Source organism: Paraphaeosphaeria sporulosa (assembly GCF_001642045.1).
Source record: "Paraphaeosphaeria sporulosa strain AP3s5-JAC2a unplaced genomic scaffold CC84scaffold_3, whole genome shotgun sequence".
NCBI lineage: Eukaryota > Fungi > Ascomycota > Dothideomycetes > Pleosporales > Didymosphaeriaceae > Paraphaeosphaeria > Paraphaeosphaeria sporulosa.
This window is the reverse complement of record NW_017253362.1, coordinates 2,488,516-2,505,032: the sequence shown is the minus strand read 5'-3', so window position 1 is coordinate 2,505,032 and position 16,517 is coordinate 2,488,516. Positions and strand designations below refer to the sequence as shown.

Here is a 16,517-nt window from a genome sequence, read left to right as displayed (position 1 = left end):
GTGCACGGCGTCGAAGTGATGATGGCCCACTGCCGGAGCAAGAGCTCGGACGGCGCTAGGACGGATTGGCGTGGGATGTCACGTGCGGCTCGGCTCACTTGTGCGCCATCGTCGTTTCCAATGCTAGTCTTTGCTATGTATCAATGGCATATACAGCTCCCTATCTCTGCCTTACATTTCCCACATACACTTGCGCCCCCCAGCAGCATCAGCTACTCCCGACTCCACCTCTAAACCTCTCTCGCCTTCTTCCTCCCCGTCCCCAACACACCCTTGATCCCCAAACCCAATCCTAACCCACTACCCACACTATCCCTCCTCCTCTCCTCTCCCTCCCCAACCGTCTCCCTCAACACCCCCAAAATCTCATCCCCCTTGACCTTCCAATCCTTAACCCAACTCCCCATCACGCTCCCCACGTTCTTCCACTCGGCCGCGTACCGCGCCTCCTCGGGCGTCGGAGATAGGTACTTGACCTTCCAGCGCCAGTCCTCGAAGCGCACTGCCGATGTTGCTGTCTCTTCCTCGAGCTGCTGCAGCAGCGCGGCGCGTTGGCGGAGGCAGAGCGCGCACGAGGTATGGATGTTGAGGGTCTGGAAAGGGTGCGTGAGGACGTCTGCGCATTCTTCAGATCGAGTTGGTGTGTCGGGGAGTCGTGATGTCACGGGGTCTTGTGGGATGTTTGCGCTGTCCGCGTGCGGGTGGGGAGTGCTGGGGTGGAGAGTGTGGAATGTGGTTATGCCTGTGGCATGTGTGGCTGCGATCGGTGAGGTAGGTTGGTAGGCTTGTGGAGGCGCATTCGGAGGGACTCCTTGCGCTGTGTCTGTGTGCTGGTGCTGCGATGCTGCTATTCGTTTCGAGCGTGCAGCTGCGCAGGGGCGGACGGGTCGCGCGGAGAAGGTGGTGTGGCCGCAGCCGAGGAAGATGTATAGACGGTAGTAGCACATGGTGTAGAGCGTGCGGTTGCCGAGCCGTGCCGTATGTGAGACTTGTGTGAGACCCAAATCGAACAATAGAAGCGCGACCAAGTGTTTATGTATCCGTGATGACCCGGTGCTTTTTCTTTGTTCTATCTGTGGTCTTCATCCTGAGGAACGTGGAAAAGCTTCGCCGAGCGGTAGTGAGAGATATGTGAAAGACGTTGACGGCTCCACGGTGGGCGAAGTGAGATGTCCGTTCACGGTGGCGTGGACAGGGTCCGAGATGGTCCCTTGTTCGACCATGGGACAACTGGGACGTTACCAAGCACGGTATATGAACGAATGTGTAGAACAGAAAGATATGGAGACAGCCAGATAAGAGAGTATAGTCCATAGACATGCAGTATAATTTACAGAGAAGTACTCGTGGTTGCGTGACAGCGGGATGCGAATGCAGCCGGCGTAAGCTGGGAGGATAGAGTAGAAGTAGGTTGCTTCTATCTAGATTAGCATGATATCTCTGGAATAATTGAAGCCTAGCCATTGGTTTGTCGACTTTAAGCAATCCGTGTCCGGTCTCATGCCACCTCAACTAGGCTGGTATACAACAGACCACGCATTTCGTGCGAACACTGCCATGCATCACTGACGACCAATGTGCAACAAATTATGCTTAGAAGTGAAGTTATTAGATTATGCATGCTTATTATGATATGAGTCGCATGTGCTCTATGATGCAGTCCACATTTAAGCCGAGCTCTACAGCTTCTCGGCGCTCGGGGGCACGGTACCTTCGGCCCCCTGTTCAACGTCCGTACTCAGATCTCCACTGCTCGCTGCAAGATCCCTACTAGCCCGCTTGCTCCTCTTCTTCTCTTCCCTCGCGGCTTCTCTTTCCACCCGCTTCTTCTTTTCTTCTTCGATTCCAGTCTTGGTCTCTTCGTGCTGCTTTGAGAGTACGTTCTTTGTGATCAAAAGGCTGACGGCCAGACCAGCTGCAGCGAAACAGACGTACAGGATCCACATGGTGGACAGCGCTTCAGAGAAAGCCTGCCTCGCGATTTCCTTCTCGTTTTCAGGGAGGATTTGGATAAGGCCAACGTTGGCACCGGCTGAGCCACCACCAAAAGCAGCTGCGGCTTGATCGCCCAATGCTTCTCGGAGCATCGGTTGCTTGGAGACCATTTCATTTTGGAACACCACCGAACCGACGACAATAGAGATGGCAGAGCCGAGGTTGCGGACGAACCCGAATGTTGCCGTTGCAGTCGCAATATCGCGCTTCTGTAGTATTGGTTAGCATGTGATATCGAAGATGTGGAGTGTTGAGGTGTTAGACTTTGGCACGTGCGGTGGAATCCGGAGACTAGATACTAGCCACATAGGCGCGTGCAGAAAGAGAGCAAACACACGGAATAAAACGGGGAAGCGGGATACATACCGGGACCAAACTTTGCAGCGCAATGAGGGGTGATTGAAAGTTGGGGCCAACACCGATTCCAGCAATAATCTGGAAGATGATGATCTTGGCCCAAGACGAGTGCACCCCAAGGTCGATGAATGTACCGAAGCCGGCGACCATGAATATCATTCCAAACCATATGCATGGCAAATATTGACCGGTCTTGCGGATGAACACACCTGTGAACGCTGACAGGAACGACAGTGATAGAGCGGTTGGGAGCAGGTACACGCCGGAGAGAATGGGTGTCGCACCAAGCACTGCCTGGAAGTAGAGAGGCAGAAAGTAAGATCCAGAGATGAAGACAAATGCGTGGAAGAAGCAGGTACCAAGGGCGGCAAGGTTCGATCTCTTGGAAAAAAGAGTGAGCGGCATTAGCGGATATGGCGCGACGCGGTGTTCAACGAGGAAGAACAGGCCGATGGTGATTACTCCAAAGACGATGAGGCAGATGACGGTGGCTGAATTCCAAGGGTATGTGATTCCACCAAATTCGAGTCCTAGGAGAACCATGACCGTGCCAGAGACCATAGTCAGTGAGCCCAGCCAATCTACAGCCTTGAGCCCCTCCCAAAGAGGAGTTTTAGGTGTATGCAGGTCTAAAGCGAACATGATGATGAAGAACGCGAGGCCATCGAAAGGGAGGTTAATGTAGAAACACCAGCGCCAGCTGACCTTTTGGGTTAAAACGCCTCCAACGATGGGACCCAAGCTGGATGCCAAAGCCCAAACTCCGCCGATGACACCGAAGTATGCTCCTCTTTCTCGCATGGCGAAGAGGTCAGATATACAGATGTTGACTAACACAATCAGGCCTCCGCCACCGATACCTTGGATCACACGGGCTGCGATCAGCATGTTCATGTTCACCGCGACCGCTGCCAACAGCGAGCCGACAAAGAAGATGGCGTTTGTGACAAGCAGAATGGGCTTCCTTCCGAAGATATCAGAAACTTTGCCCCATATGGGTGTGGCCGCCGAGTTCGCGATCAAGTAGGCGGAACCAACCCAGGTGTATCCTGAGGCGGAGTGGAACTGTTCGGCGATGGTAGGGAGCGCGGTCGTCACGATCGTGATGTCAAGGGCCACAAGCAAGACGGCGATTCCTAGGGAGAGCATGATGAGCGCGATCTTGAGCTTGCTCCTTTGAGGTTGCCCATCTTCTGGCATCTGCGCTTCGTTGTGCGCATCTGCGCTGTTGTTTGCTGCATTACTCTCACCAGTCGCAGGTTCGGTAGCCTCGTTCGAGGGGAGGTATGGTTCAGGGCGTCCAGCAGTACGGCTGGAGGCCGAGCTGCTTGCGGGCGTATCCATGGCGTCGATGTCTTGGTTTACGAGCGGCGCAGGTGTCGGCGCCGGAGAGTCGTCTTTTGTATGCGATGCCATGGTGGGCGTGGTTCAAACAGGGCGAGGGGCTGTTGTTGTCGAGAACAATCATGCATCATGAGCAAATTCAGCCTCGCAGCTTCGTACAAAAATTGGCTGCAACAAACGATGAGATAATGCACTCGGCTCGGAGAAGTGAACGCCCCGACGTGGAATGACTCGATGCGCCCCGCACATCGGCGCAGGGGCACGAGATCTCCGAAATGCCGTCATCACAATCTGCGCTCTTGTCCGCCAGATCGTGCAGCCAGGAAGCATAAATTTAAACAACCCGCCCATTCGCAGACAGAGAATCTGAGAGACAAGCGGGTTGACATTGATACTCGACGGCTGTACCCGCGCAGGAAAGCTTGGTTTCTTGGCTACGAGATTAGGCCAATCTGTAAGACCCATTGAGATATAGGGCTGTTCCAAGGGAGAAATATCGGCTAGCACAGACGCCCCTGAGAACTGCTGTATCATGGCGGCTTGACGGTAGGTGCTCGAAAAATGAAATGTTGTGAGAGTGCGATGCTGTCGTACAACATCCAGATTGTACTCGCCTCTTGTACGAAGGGCCACAGCACTTGGGTTTGGACATCAACTTTTGGGTATTGAGGCCAGGATATCTCTATCCTATGTATGGAAGCAGTGCCAGAACGCTCTACGTGAGAAGCTCAAGCAAAGCCTACAATTGTCCATAACGCCTGCTACTTTCTGGTTTTCATTGCGCGATCGAGGGCGACAAGCTCGAACGAATAGGTAAGGTTGATCGTGATGAAGACAATCGCATTATTAACTAGACCCTTCCTCGACCGGCTGACCTAGGGAGCATATTGTGTCACATCTGTTAACGATGAGGGATATCTGCCTGTTCGCGGACGGAGGGATACCAGTCAACTCGCGCAGTGGGCGCGTGCGTGGGATGCGAGAGCGATTTATTTGCTAAGATCAATTGATGGTTGGGATTGGGAACATGCACAAGAAGAGACGGCGGCTGACGTGCTCGGATCTTTTCGAGCCATGGACCCCTCACGCCCCCCGCGGTGGTGTTGTTAGTGTTTACAAGTGCTCAAACGGTGAGCATGATCTCATACCCCGCAGAGTCTGGTAGATGCTGCGAAGGAGACCCTGGCGCAGACCCTGGGCTTCCGTTATCTCCCCGTGCAGATGCTGGTCCAGAAAGCGCGCGGACTGCTGAGGCGCAGGCCGTCGTCATGAGGATCGAGATAGCACTTTTGGTGTTGAGGACCTAGACGTGCACCTAGCGGGCCGTGCAGGTCCGTCGTCGAGTCGCAGCGCCGCAAGCTACACATGCCTCTGCAGACTCGCACTGAAGAATTGGGGCCAGCTCGGCTCGCTGCATGTTTGTCTAGCGCATTCCGTGGCGACAGAGCGCGCTATCGAGGCTGCTCAGAGCGTGGGAGAGGCGCTGCTGCGCGGCGGCGGTCCTTGAAATTTTCTAGCGCCCGCAGCCCTGCAAAGAAGGTCGTGCAGAACCTGGCAGATGCGCGGGCCCAGGCTTTGTTCTGTTGGGCCTCTGCTGCACGGTGCGCCGATCAGCCGGGCGTAGCCATGAAGCCGGCCGTTTGGCCTGCGCCGGGGCTGCGCGCGCTGCTTTGTCGGGCGGGTGAAAGGGGGTTGCTGCGAACGCTGCACGCGCGCTGGCAGGCGGGCGTGTCTGGCCGCTGCCGTGGGCGACTCGCAGGCCTGAAAGCGGCCCCCCACCGAGCCAGCGGCGCGGAGAGCGGTGGAGCAACCCAGTCGATGAGCGCGCGCCCAGAAGGCGGGGAGCCCAGGGTGACAGTGCTACACGCGTTCGGCTAGGCCCTTCACTTGCAGGCCAAAAGCCTCTGCCGTGGCCAAAGCGCAGTGTGCATACCGCCGACGAGAGCCCAAGCGGCCATCCCAACGTCGCTCCACGCCTCCACCGTCTGCCTCTGCACCTGTGGCGCCCCTTGCGTCCTGTTCCAACGCCATTCCCACATCCCATTCCGACGACACCCACAACAACACCCCGCCCCGCGCCTTCCCAAAGCGCCCACGCACCGCCCTGTACATAACGGCTCTCGCCGCCCGCGGGCGCATGACGAGCTCGCCGCCTGGCGCTCAGAGGAGGAAGGTCTTGGTCGATAGATACACACACAACTCTAGCAGGCCATTGAGCCCGCACCAACGCAATGACAGATGTTATGGCGCCCCCCGTCGAGATGCTGTCGCAGCGTGCCCCGCTCCGCCCGTCCACCTCGCACACGTCCTTCTTCGACTCCCACCAGGCCCCCTTTGCCCTGCGCCGGAGCAACAGCTTCGGCTCCCATCTCGACGACCTGCGCTCCTCCCCATCCCTGCCCTCGTCGCGCTCCTCGTCGGTCCAGTCGACGCCAGCGAGCAGCCTCTCGTTCGGCCAGAACTCCAGCGACGAGTCGGGTAGCAGCGATGACGAGGGCCTGGCTTTCCCTGCGTACGGCGCGGCAAGCAGGTCCAACAAGGTCGACGCAGCGCCGCCCTCGAACCCCTTTCTTGCCCCTGTCGCGCCCTCGCCTTCAGACGAGCCCGCGTCTACCCCGGACCACGTCCCAGTATCCGAAGACGACACAAATCTACGGCCCGAGCCCTCACAGCATGTCGACTATCTCTCGTACGATTGGAAGGAGGAGGACATTTGGTCATCATGGCGCCACATCGTCGAGCACCGCAGCGTGTATGGCGAGCGGTCGCGCCTGGAGAACGCGTCGTGGAGGCATTGGGCCAAATTGCAGTACAGACTTCGGACCGTCACTCCCGAGTCTCTAAACTGGTATGACAGCGGAACGTGGCCGACAATGACGCATGACATTGGCTAACCACTCGATAGGTTGAAGGAGAGCGACGTGACGTGGCTCTATGGGCCACTTCAGCCCTCTGAGAATCGACACATCAGTCAACACGCCTCGGAACCGGTCAGCCGGTTATCCAAAACCAACTCGTTTCTTGCTGCCAAGAAGCCCATTCTGAAGAAGCGAAGTATGTCGGAAGTAATGCTGCAAAAGTCAATCTCGACATCATCATTAGTCAGTCAAGCTGCGGCAGCAGTGGAAGCCCAGCAAAACACGCATGTCAACTTCGATGGACGGAGACGACGGCCGTTTGTTGGCCGAGCCACTGCGTCGGATTATACCATGCTGATTCCGACGCGGACCATCAGCCGGGACACAACGGATTATTTCTCTTCACAGTCCACCTCTGGTCTGTTGACACCCGGCGATGGAGAGAAAAAGCATATTCGGTTCGACGAAAAGGTTGAGCAATGCATTGCCGTGGAGTGCAAAGGTGTAGATGATGACGAAGACGATGAGAATAACCACAATCCCTGGGCAAAGTATCGCGACGACGACTCCTCGTCAGACGAAGGAGTTGTAATGATGAGGCGGTCAAGACGGAAGCGGCCGTTATCAAGAACCAGCTCGAAAACGAGCATAAGTGGAGAGAACAAGACAATAGCCAAGCTCGAGCCAACAACCCTCAAGTACAGAACAGACTCTCCAGACGTCACAGAACAACATCCCACACACTCTCTGGGCTTCTTTCGCTCGAGCCGGTTGTCACCATCACCATCCCAGGAGACTCTCCGACCCACCCACCCGTCTAGTAATTTCCTCCTCCCTGAAGACGATAGCGAAGATGACTTCACTTTCAACCCTGCAGGAGCCTACGAGGTCCAAAGACCGCATACTCCGACACCCTCAGATCCTTACTCAATATCCCCAAATGAACCCCCTTTAGCTGGCTCATCGAACTCAAGTTCTAGCGGCTTACGACGCACGGCATCCGGCATGTTTATGCCTTTCGAAGAGGAAGACGAGAATCCACCAGCACCTGGCCTCATCGGCAAGGTTGTAGACACAGTGAACACAGCGCGGGACATAGCCCACGTGATATGGAACGTGGGGTGGAGGAGCGGACAGTGATTATTGTGCATCATCATCATCAGCTTTGGCGTTACAAGGGCGGCTGTTTCCATAAGCACTGTTACTGGCTTTCTGGTTGTACTGCGCACATAGCGTTTTCGTTCGTATTCGGGCCCGGGTTCTGGTCGGACACGGGCGGGCTGGCATATTGTGCTTTTGTTGGATTGGATATTGGGCTCGGTTTGGGCGCTTTCAATGGGGTTTCCATACTGGACTGCGTGAGATACCTGCGTGGTACGTGCTATGGGGGTGGTGGTGCTACGCATGAGAATAGCCAATCAGCAAATGTATCACTTCTGCGGTCGAGGTGCTGTCACATGATCTCAGACTCTGCATCCAGCATGCACCAAGTGCAGTATGAACCAAGCACGGCATTATCTCCAATGCGCGAAGCAGGTGTTTACGGTGCGGTTAACCCGCCACATGTCTCGGGAGCGTCGCGATCTATGAATGAATGAGGGGTGGGCGTCTGCATGTGTTAGAGCGAGACGACCGAAAACGGTGTGGTACGTTGTGCACAACAAAGAAAGATAGAGAATGATAGCAGTTTGACTGGGTTGTCGTTGCCGAGTGGGGCGGGACCCGCTAAAGATAGGTGACTGTTGACATGCTGTGTATTGTCTTAGGTATGGTAGCGAGCGATGCAACGGTGGGTTGCGTTGGTGTCAGATTTGTATGGAATTGTGTGTCGTTTGGATGTGGAGGCCACGTGCGAGTAGCTATTCCAAGGAACCACAAAGCATATGCCTGACAGCAGCACCAAATCAACCGTGCAAGAAAGCAATCTTTGGTCCACTGACATGAAACACGACTAGGAAAACAAACCCGTTCTTAGGACAGTTGTGACTTTGGTCAGGACTGCGCGCTGACGTACCAAGGACCAAAAATCGACTATCTATACGTAGCGCACAGACAAAACAAATAGACACAAGCACGTTGTTCGTGTGATAGGTGTATACTAGGAGAGAGCGAGTGCTTTTGTTCGCTCCGGAACAGTACAGCGTACGTCGCTTCTATCACCTATTCCAGGCAGGATACACCGAGGTGTACATAACGAGCAAAGTGCTGTGTGCACAGAGTCCGTGTTTAAGCGCATTCACGACATGTTCTCATGAGTAAGCCAATTCAAACAATCGACGTGAAGGCCGGCAGTCGAACATCACGACACTCTTAAAAGATACTGCTATCCACTATGTCGTACATGATGGTGGGACGGGTGAGGGGAAGGCGTGGGGACGGGCAGGCAGGAAGCCATAGCCAGGAGATGGCGCATGTATTCAGGCGGAATGGAGGCATTATAGGCAACTTGATAATCCTCCAGGCCGCCGAGCTTCAGCATAATGCCAGCTGGCACAATCCTGAAGCTTTCTCGAAGAATCGATGTGGGTTAGTTAACGGCGGTGCGCCGGCAAGTCACCCTGGACGCTAGGTGGCCCGCGCGCAATTGTCAATGTGGCCTTTGCTAGAGCTCTCCCGCCGCCATTATATACGACCAGTTCAGCCTCCGCACTTCTCGAACACCCACTTCTCTACTTCTTGCCGTCGTCGGTCTTCCCTGCTCCCGCAAGCTAGCAGGAATCACCACAATGCGTTTTGCAGTTGGAGCTACCGTGCTTGCCGCCGCCTTTGTGCGCGCCGAGGATGCGTCGAGCTCTGAAGCTGAGGCTTCGACCGCTACCTCTGCTGTAGCCAAGTCTACCTTCACTGTAAGTGCTCAATCGGATGATGGGAGAAGCGTAGTGTACCCCTAGAGGTATCATTACGGCTACATCATCGCGAGCGACCACGCTACGCAGCCAGCTGGGCTGTTTGTTGTCCCGCGCCAGCCCCTCCACCTTACGGAACATTGCTGACCTCAATCGCAACAGCCCACCAGCGTCAAGGCTCCGTTCTTTGAACAGTTCACGGACGACTGGGACTCGCGATGGAAGGTTTCGCACGCAAAGAAGGACGACAAGTCCACCGAGGAAGAATGGGCGTACGTCGGCACCTGGTCTGTTGAGGAGCCCTCTGTGCTTAAGGGCATTGAAGGCGACAAGGGTCTGGTTCTCAAGGACAAGGCTGCCCACCACGCCATCTCCGCGAAATTCCCCAAGAAGATCGACAACAAGAAGAACACTCTCGTTGTCCAGTATGAGGTCAAGCTTCAGGGTAGGTGCTCTTGTACTAATCGAGCTCCTGCGCGATATTGACATTGCCATAGATGGTCTTGAGTGCGGTGGAGCCTACATGAAGCTCCTCCAGGATAACAAGGCTCTCCACGCTGAGGAGTTCTCGAACAGCTCGCCCTACGTTATCATGTTCGGTCCCGACAAGTGCGGTGCCACCAACAAGGTATGTCGCATCTCTTCTTGGGAGAAATCTCAACCTAACGATCGCAGGTTCACTTCATCTTCCGCCACAAGAACCCCAAGACTGGCGAGTACGAGGAGAAGCACCTCAAGAACCCCCCGATGGCCCGCATCGTGAAGACTACCTCCCTCTACACTCTTATCGTCAAACCCGACAACAGCTTCGAGATCAAGATCGACGGCGAGTCCATCCGAAACGGTACTCTTCTTGAGGATTTCAGCCCCTCCGTCAACCCTGAGAAGGAGATTGACGACCCCAACGACAAGAAGCCCGAAGACTGGGTTGACGAGGCCCGTATCGCGGATCCTGAGGCTACCAAGCCCGAGGACTGGGATGAGGAGGCGCCATTCGAAATCGTTGACGAGGAGGCTACCAAGCCGGAGGACTGGCTTGAGGATGAGCCCACCACTATCCCCGACCCTGAGGCCGAGAAGCCCGAGGACTGGGATGACGAGGAGGACGGTGACTGGATCGCCCCCACTGTTCCCAACCCCAAGTGTGACGAGGTCTCTGGCTGCGGCAAGTGGGAGCCCCCGATGAAGAAGAACCCCGACTACAAGGGCAAGTGGACTGCGCCGTACATTGACAACCCGGCCTACAAGGGCGTCTGGGCTCCTCGGAAGATCAAGAACCCCGACTACTTCGAGGACAAAACTCCGTCCAACTTCGAGCCCATTGGTGCCATCGGTTTCGAGATCTGGACCATGCAGAACGACATTCTCTTCGACAACATTTACATTGGCCACTCCATTGAGGATGCCAAGAAGATCCAGGAGGAGACCTTCGACGTCAAGATCGCCGCTGAGAAGGCCGAGGAGGCCGCCAACAAGCCCAAGGTTGAGGACACCCCTAAGTCGCCTTCCGATCTCGTCTTCAAGGATGACCCCGTCCTCTACATCAAGGAGAAGGTCAACCTCTTTATCGAGATCTTCCAGCGTGACCCCGTCGAGGCCGTCAAGTTTGTTCCTGAGGTTGCCGGTGGTCTTGGTGTTATCGTCGTCACCGTTCTTGCTATTCTTGTTTCCGCTCTCTTCGGCAGCGGCGCTGCTCCCTCCAAGGAGCAGGTTAAGGCCCAGGCTGAGAAGGCCAAGAAGGCCGCTGTTGACGCAAAGGACAAAGTTGCTGAGGCGGCCGCTACTGGCGCCGAGAAGGCTCAGGCTGAGGTGAACAAGCGCACCACCCGCTCCACCGCTTCGTAAGCGCAGAGTTGCATGACGGTGACGGCATGAATACAGCTGGCTAGCTATGACAATGCAGGAAGACACGGGGCAAAGGAGAGATAGAGAAAGTCAATGGATGGTCTCTGGCCATTACTAAAAGGGCGATGTTCAAAGTTTTGGAGGGGCAATGGCTCCCCACATGGTTCCATATTTCTTGGATTTTCACTTCGTTCATATTGCTCTGGGTGACACGGCGCTACGAGTGTATTATACGGTACTACAGCCTTGGGCTCGAGAATGAAATGATGAAACCAAATTCAGTGGACTTCTTTGCAGTGGAGGTAGCGGTTAGGCGCGAATCTTATTGCGGTCTTGAATTGAGATCGAGTGCAATGATGAGTTACGCGGTGCTGGATTCGATGCGATTGTGGGAGAAAGCGGAATCTTTTCGTGGATCAAATACTCCAGGAAATTGTCTATGCTCAAGCACCCCGCAAGCGTTATCGTAGCTGTGTACCCACTTTACTGGAGGATGACAGTCTTACCATAGTCGGACGTGATGACAAGTATCAACTGATCTCTAACACTATGCAGCTATGCCCGATTTTCATCTTGTTGATTTGAGGCTCTCGGAATGCATTGCCCGATCGTAAGCGGAATTAGCGGAAACGGCGGAGACGCCCGAGACGCTCAGACGATTAGTGTTGGTGTAAGCGGTGATAGCCGGGCTCATCCCCAATGTGGGGTTTCCGAGGTCATAGCTGCTCGGCCCTGGGGCAGCGGCGAGCTATGAAAGGGACAGCTTTTCCGAAACCACTTAGCATTGACCGCACAGCGCGTGGAGCATATTCTCTCGTCCACGCTCCTCTGCAATTGTCAGACACAGCAGCTGGTTACCGTCCTGATATTGCTGGTCGGTTTGTTGAGTCGGCTTGATTGTCCTCTTCCCTCCTCCCACCTCCACATCGCCGGCACTTGTCCGCCTCCACAAGAATGGCTGCTCGCCATACAATCCGCGGCATCGCAACAATAGCCACCCGCGCCTCTGCTCCCCGCATCACGCCTCTCTGCACCAAGATGTCCACGCCTTACAGCTCCAGCCAGAAGGCTGTCAGGCGGTTGCACGCCACGGCGCAGCACCTCAAGCCCGCCGCGGCTGCTGCTCAGAGCTACCCCACAACCCACGAGCGCATCCAGTCGCCGCCCGACACGCAGAACTTCCTCGACAACAAGTTTGTTGCCTCAAACGCCTCGCAATGGATCGACCTGCACGACCCCGCGACCAACAACCTCGTCACCCGCGTGCCGCAGAGCACCGACGAGGAGCTCACTGCTGCGGTTGACAGCGCGGAGAAAGCGTTCAAGAGCTGGAGTCAGACCAGCTTGCTCGCGAGGCAGAGCATCATGTTTAAATATACGCATCTGATCCGAGAGAACTGGGACAGGCTTGCGGCGAGCATCACGCTCGAGCAGGGCAAGACGTTTGCCGATGCGCGCGGCGATGTCCTGCGTGGGCTGCAGGTCGCGGAAACGGCGTGCGGTATCACGACGCAGATGACTGGCGAGGTGCTCGAGGTCGCTAAGGACATGGAGACCAGGAGCTACAGGGAGCCATTGGGCGTTGTATCCGCGATCTGCCCATTCAGTAAGTACAAATCATGATCAGGAGTCTCGATTGCGTGCCGCAGTGCTGATATGGATACCAGACTTCCCCGCCATGATTCCCCTCTGGTGCATCCCCATCGCCACCGTCACCGGCAACACCATCGTCGTGAAGCCCTCTGAGCGCGACCCCGGCGCGTGCATGATCCTCGCCGAGCTCGCAGAAAAGGCCGGCTTCCCCCCCGGCGTCATCAATATCGTGCACGGCTCGGCGAAGACGGTCGACTTCATCATCGACGAGCCGCGCATCAAGGCCATCAGCTTCGTTGGCAGCAACAAGGCCGGCGAGTACATCTACACGCGCGGCTCCGCCAACGGCAAGCGTGTCCAGGCCAACCTCGGCGCAAAGAACCACGCCGCCGTTCTGCCCGACTGCAACAAGAACCACGCGCTGAACGCCATTGCGGGTGCGGCGTTCGGTGCTGCTGGCCAGCGCTGCATGGCGCTCAGCACGCTCGTTATGATTGGGGAGACCAAAGATTGGGTCCCTGAGATTGCGGAGCGCGCGAAGGACATCAAGATGGACGGTGGGTTTGAGGAGGGCGCGGACTTGGGCCCCGTCATCTCGCCCGAGAGCAAGAAGCGCATTGAAGACCTCATTGCCAGCGCGGAGGAGGAGGGCGCGACCATCCTTCTAGACGGGCGCGGCCAGAAACCCGAGAAGTACCCCAAAGGCAACTGGGTAAGCCGCATCCCAATTCCATCACCCCCTCGCTACTCTATACGGATACGAAGACAGACAGACAGACAGACAGCTAACAGAAGCAACCAGGTCGGCCCCACCATCATCGCCAATGTAAAACCGCACATGCGGTGCTACAAGGAAGAAATCTTCGGCCCGGTGCTCGTCTGCCTCAACGTCGACACCATCGACGAAGCCATCGACCTCATCAACGCAAACGAGTACGGCAACGGCACTGCCATCTTCACGCGCTCTGGGTCCACGGCTACGCGCTTCCAGAAGGAGGTCGAGGCGGGCCAGATCGGGATCAATGTGCCGATTCCTGTGCCGGTAAGCTGAACCCTACCTTCCCCTTCCTATACTCAGTTCTATCTGCGTGTGGTCTGAAGAAGGAGCGAGGCTAATGTTATGTGTACAGCTCCCCATGTTCTCCTTCACCGGCAACAAGAAGTCCATCGCCGGCGGCGGCGCGAATACGTTCTACGGCAAGCCCGGGCTGCAGTTCTACACGCAGCAGAAGACGGTGACGAGTCTGTGGCGGAGCGAGGACGCCGTTGCGACTAAGGCGAGTGTGAACATGCCGACGCACAGCTAGATGCTTGCCCAAGCACTCAGGGGTGAGGAAATTGTTCAGATTGAGGCTGGTGGGGCGTTGGATGGAGGGTGGTTGAGGAAAAGTCAAAGGGCCAGATTGATCGAGGGAGGCAGAGACGGAATGACGGACTGTCGTTCGATGTAAATACTTCGATATACGCACGTTCAATTGACGACGATGGTGTTGTACATTCTCAAACTCACGCTCATATCCCCCGTCAACTCCAAGACTAGCCAGCGCTTGGTCTGTGATACAGCGGGGAGATGCAAACGAGCGCCCGGGTCGCATGTGGTACGGGGCCCTTGAGCAGATCGAGGAATGTATTGATGCGGGCGACTTGGCACTGAAATAGTCTAGGCTGGCAGGATCTGCATGGGAACAGCAGAGCACCTTTTGGGCAGGACGCGGGTTGTTCGACGTCTTCCATCGCAGCCTCTTGCCCCGGGCAACAGTCGCCTTGGTCCTGGCAAAGCCATATCGTGTGTGGTCATGCAGTTGGGGCAAGTGCCGTCTGACGGGCGTGAATTCTGCATGGATTTGGTATGCGGAGGAAGAGCAAGTGCTCTGGATGAATGTTATATTTGGAGGGCTATGGCTTTGTGTACGACGGGGAAGCAAAAGTATGATCTGGCGTCGCGCAGGTGTGCTGCAATTCTCTGGCAGTGAATAACAACGGAGAAACTGTGCTTTGAATCGAGGAATAGGGGTGGGTATAACTAGCAAGATGAATGCCGGAAGAGTGCACGATATGCAAAGCACATCAAGCTTCGTTGGTCAGAGCTGCAACAGGCACCGTGGCTCCAGGATGCTGTCAATGTTCGGATGGGCAGAGCATCTGCGGTTTTCAAAATGTCGGCAGTTGCAGTGTCAACACAGTGTAGTACTCTATGGGGACTTTTGCCGTGGTGCTGTAGTTGGGGTGTCTTCTGGCATGCGTTAAGCTGCGTGCGGAAGACGGCTCAAATGGATGGGGCGAGGTCGAAATCACGCTCGATATTTGTGTGTACGACTTCGCGCGGTCGTCTAATTGGACGTTGTGCGTGGAAATCCGAATGTGGGGGTTGGCGGGAATATTGAAAGTAGGTGTAGTACTAGCGCTTTGTCGAGGAATGTATTGGATGCAGGTCCCAGTCGCAGAGATTAAGTTCCGGACTGTGGTAGCCAAGGGGTTCCAATGCTTTTAGCTTGGAAGGCAGGGACGTGACCTTACAGTTGAGCTGGCGGGTGCTTAGGGTGGATTTGACAGCTGTCTTGTGGTCGACCATCCGTGGCACAGCTAGTGGCTGGTAACTTGACATCAGCGATGGTGGGACACCAAGCGAGCTCGAGACGACCATATGGCACCGCGACGAGGACAACACAGAAAGTGAAAGTGAGTGTTTCCACTGATAGATATGCATGAACGGTCTAGTCGGCGACTACACAACGGCGAGGCGCAAAGTCAAGATAGGATTGCGGCTGTCTTGCAGCTGCGTGCGCCCTCGCGTGAGCAGCGAAAATCGAAAACGCATCGTGCAAAGGCGCACGGCGGCGGGAACGGGTCGAGGCGAGGATAAATAAGGGTGTGTGGGTGCATGTGGTGTTGGGTTGCACACGGCAGACCGTTACACGCTGCAGCGCCGAGCCATCTTGAAACGGCTGGGCGATCAATCGAGCGACTGTGGAAAGCCCGGGGTGGCTACGGGCGTTCACAGCTTGACGGCCCGCCGATCCCCAGGCTAGGGTCAGAGCAAACCCAGTCGCTGATGTCAGGCATGCGAGGACCAGTTTTCTCTCGGTGCTGTTACGTGTCTAAATGTGGAGGACCTGGGTCCGAGAAGGGGAGGAGGGCGATGAATCGGACAGGATTGCCAAGAAGCGTACGCACGCAGCTTGCGAAGTAGCGCGGTCAATTGCCTGCTCGAGGGCTTACGGATGCGGGAGGGGTGCGGTTTGCAGCGTATGGCGACCCGGGACAGAAGACCGGCGTGCGGGCTAGGAATGGACGAGGGCACTACTGTGGGCGCGCTGCGGCTAGGCTTGCAAGAAAACTATTGAAGCAAAGGTCCCAAGCAGAGCAGGCGTGCGTCTGGATGCCCGGGGTGCTGGCATTGGTGAGGTTAGGCGTGTGGCTGGGGCTCGGTGCTTCGCGGCATGCTCGCAGTGGTGGCACGAAGCCGGAGGAAGCGCAAGCTGCAAACAGGAATGCGCGAAATATTGGGAGAGGCAGCCCTGGAGCACGTCGTGGAACCAACTGGTGGCGACGGCGTGCGCGCAGGCCGTATTTGGTCCCTGGCGCGCTGCTGCTGCTCGAGTGCCTGTCCGCCGCCCGCCGTCTCTTGCTGCGTCTTTGTCGTTCAGCATCCGCCGCGCTCTGCGTTTCGCGTCGCTGG

The 16,517-nt window shown here is 56.1% G+C and overlaps 6 protein-coding genes across 6 annotated transcripts; 3 read left to right on the top strand and 3 right to left on the bottom strand.

Annotated features, from left to right (window-relative positions):
* Nucleotides 1-65: 65 nt before the first annotated feature.
* CC84DRAFT_586910 (uncharacterized protein) lies at nt 66-1,313 on the bottom strand. The gene has a single exon (XM_018186788.1). The coding sequence runs from the start codon at nt 945-947 to the stop codon at nt 231-233; it is 717 nt and encodes a 238-aa protein (XP_018039124.1). The 5' UTR covers nt 948-1,313; the 3' UTR covers nt 66-230.
* Nucleotides 1,314-1,617: 304 nt separating this feature from the next.
* CC84DRAFT_1162622 (multidrug resistance protein fnx1) lies at nt 1,618-3,872 on the bottom strand. Its single transcript, XM_018178045.1, has 2 exons — nt 2,362-3,872; nt 1,618-2,204 (listed from the first exon to the last, which is right to left on the bottom strand). Exons 1-2 carry the CDS (start codon nt 3,766-3,768, stop codon nt 1,680-1,682), a joined length of 1,932 nt encoding a protein of 643 aa, XP_018039123.1. The 5' UTR covers nt 3,769-3,872; the 3' UTR covers nt 1,618-1,679.
* A 1,234-nt stretch (nt 3,873-5,106) lies between these two features.
* CC84DRAFT_587158 (uncharacterized protein) lies at nt 5,107-5,837 on the bottom strand. The gene has a single exon (XM_018186789.1). The coding sequence runs from the start codon at nt 5,738-5,740 to the stop codon at nt 5,210-5,212; it is 531 nt and encodes a 176-aa protein (XP_018039122.1). The 5' UTR covers nt 5,741-5,837; the 3' UTR covers nt 5,107-5,209.
* Nucleotides 5,606-8,005, top strand: CC84DRAFT_1162621 (uncharacterized protein). The gene is made up of 2 exons (XM_018178044.1): nt 5,606-6,544; nt 6,602-8,005. The coding sequence occupies exons 1-2, from the start codon at nt 5,928-5,930 to the stop codon at nt 7,692-7,694; spliced, it is 1,710 nt and encodes a 569-aa protein (XP_018039121.1). The 5' UTR covers nt 5,606-5,927; the 3' UTR covers nt 7,695-8,005.
* A 1,158-nt stretch (nt 8,006-9,163) lies between these two features.
* On the top strand, nt 9,164-11,641 carry CC84DRAFT_1162620 (calnexin-like protein). Its single transcript, XM_018178043.1, has 4 exons — nt 9,164-9,400; nt 9,563-9,845; nt 9,898-10,028; nt 10,076-11,641. Exons 1-4 carry the CDS (start codon nt 9,281-9,283, stop codon nt 11,243-11,245), a joined length of 1,704 nt encoding a protein of 567 aa, XP_018039120.1. The 5' UTR covers nt 9,164-9,280; the 3' UTR covers nt 11,246-11,641.
* A 642-nt stretch (nt 11,642-12,283) lies between these two features.
* Nucleotides 12,284-14,145, top strand: CC84DRAFT_1185515 (Methylmalonate-semialdehyde dehydrogenase; the record flags this gene model as incomplete). Its single annotated transcript, XM_018180808.1, has 4 exons — nt 12,284-12,851; nt 12,913-13,550; nt 13,641-13,880; nt 13,969-14,145. 4 exons carry the CDS (start codon nt 12,284-12,286, stop codon nt 14,143-14,145), a joined length of 1,623 nt encoding a protein of 540 aa, XP_018039119.1.
* Nucleotides 14,146-16,517: the final 2,372 nt, after the last annotated feature.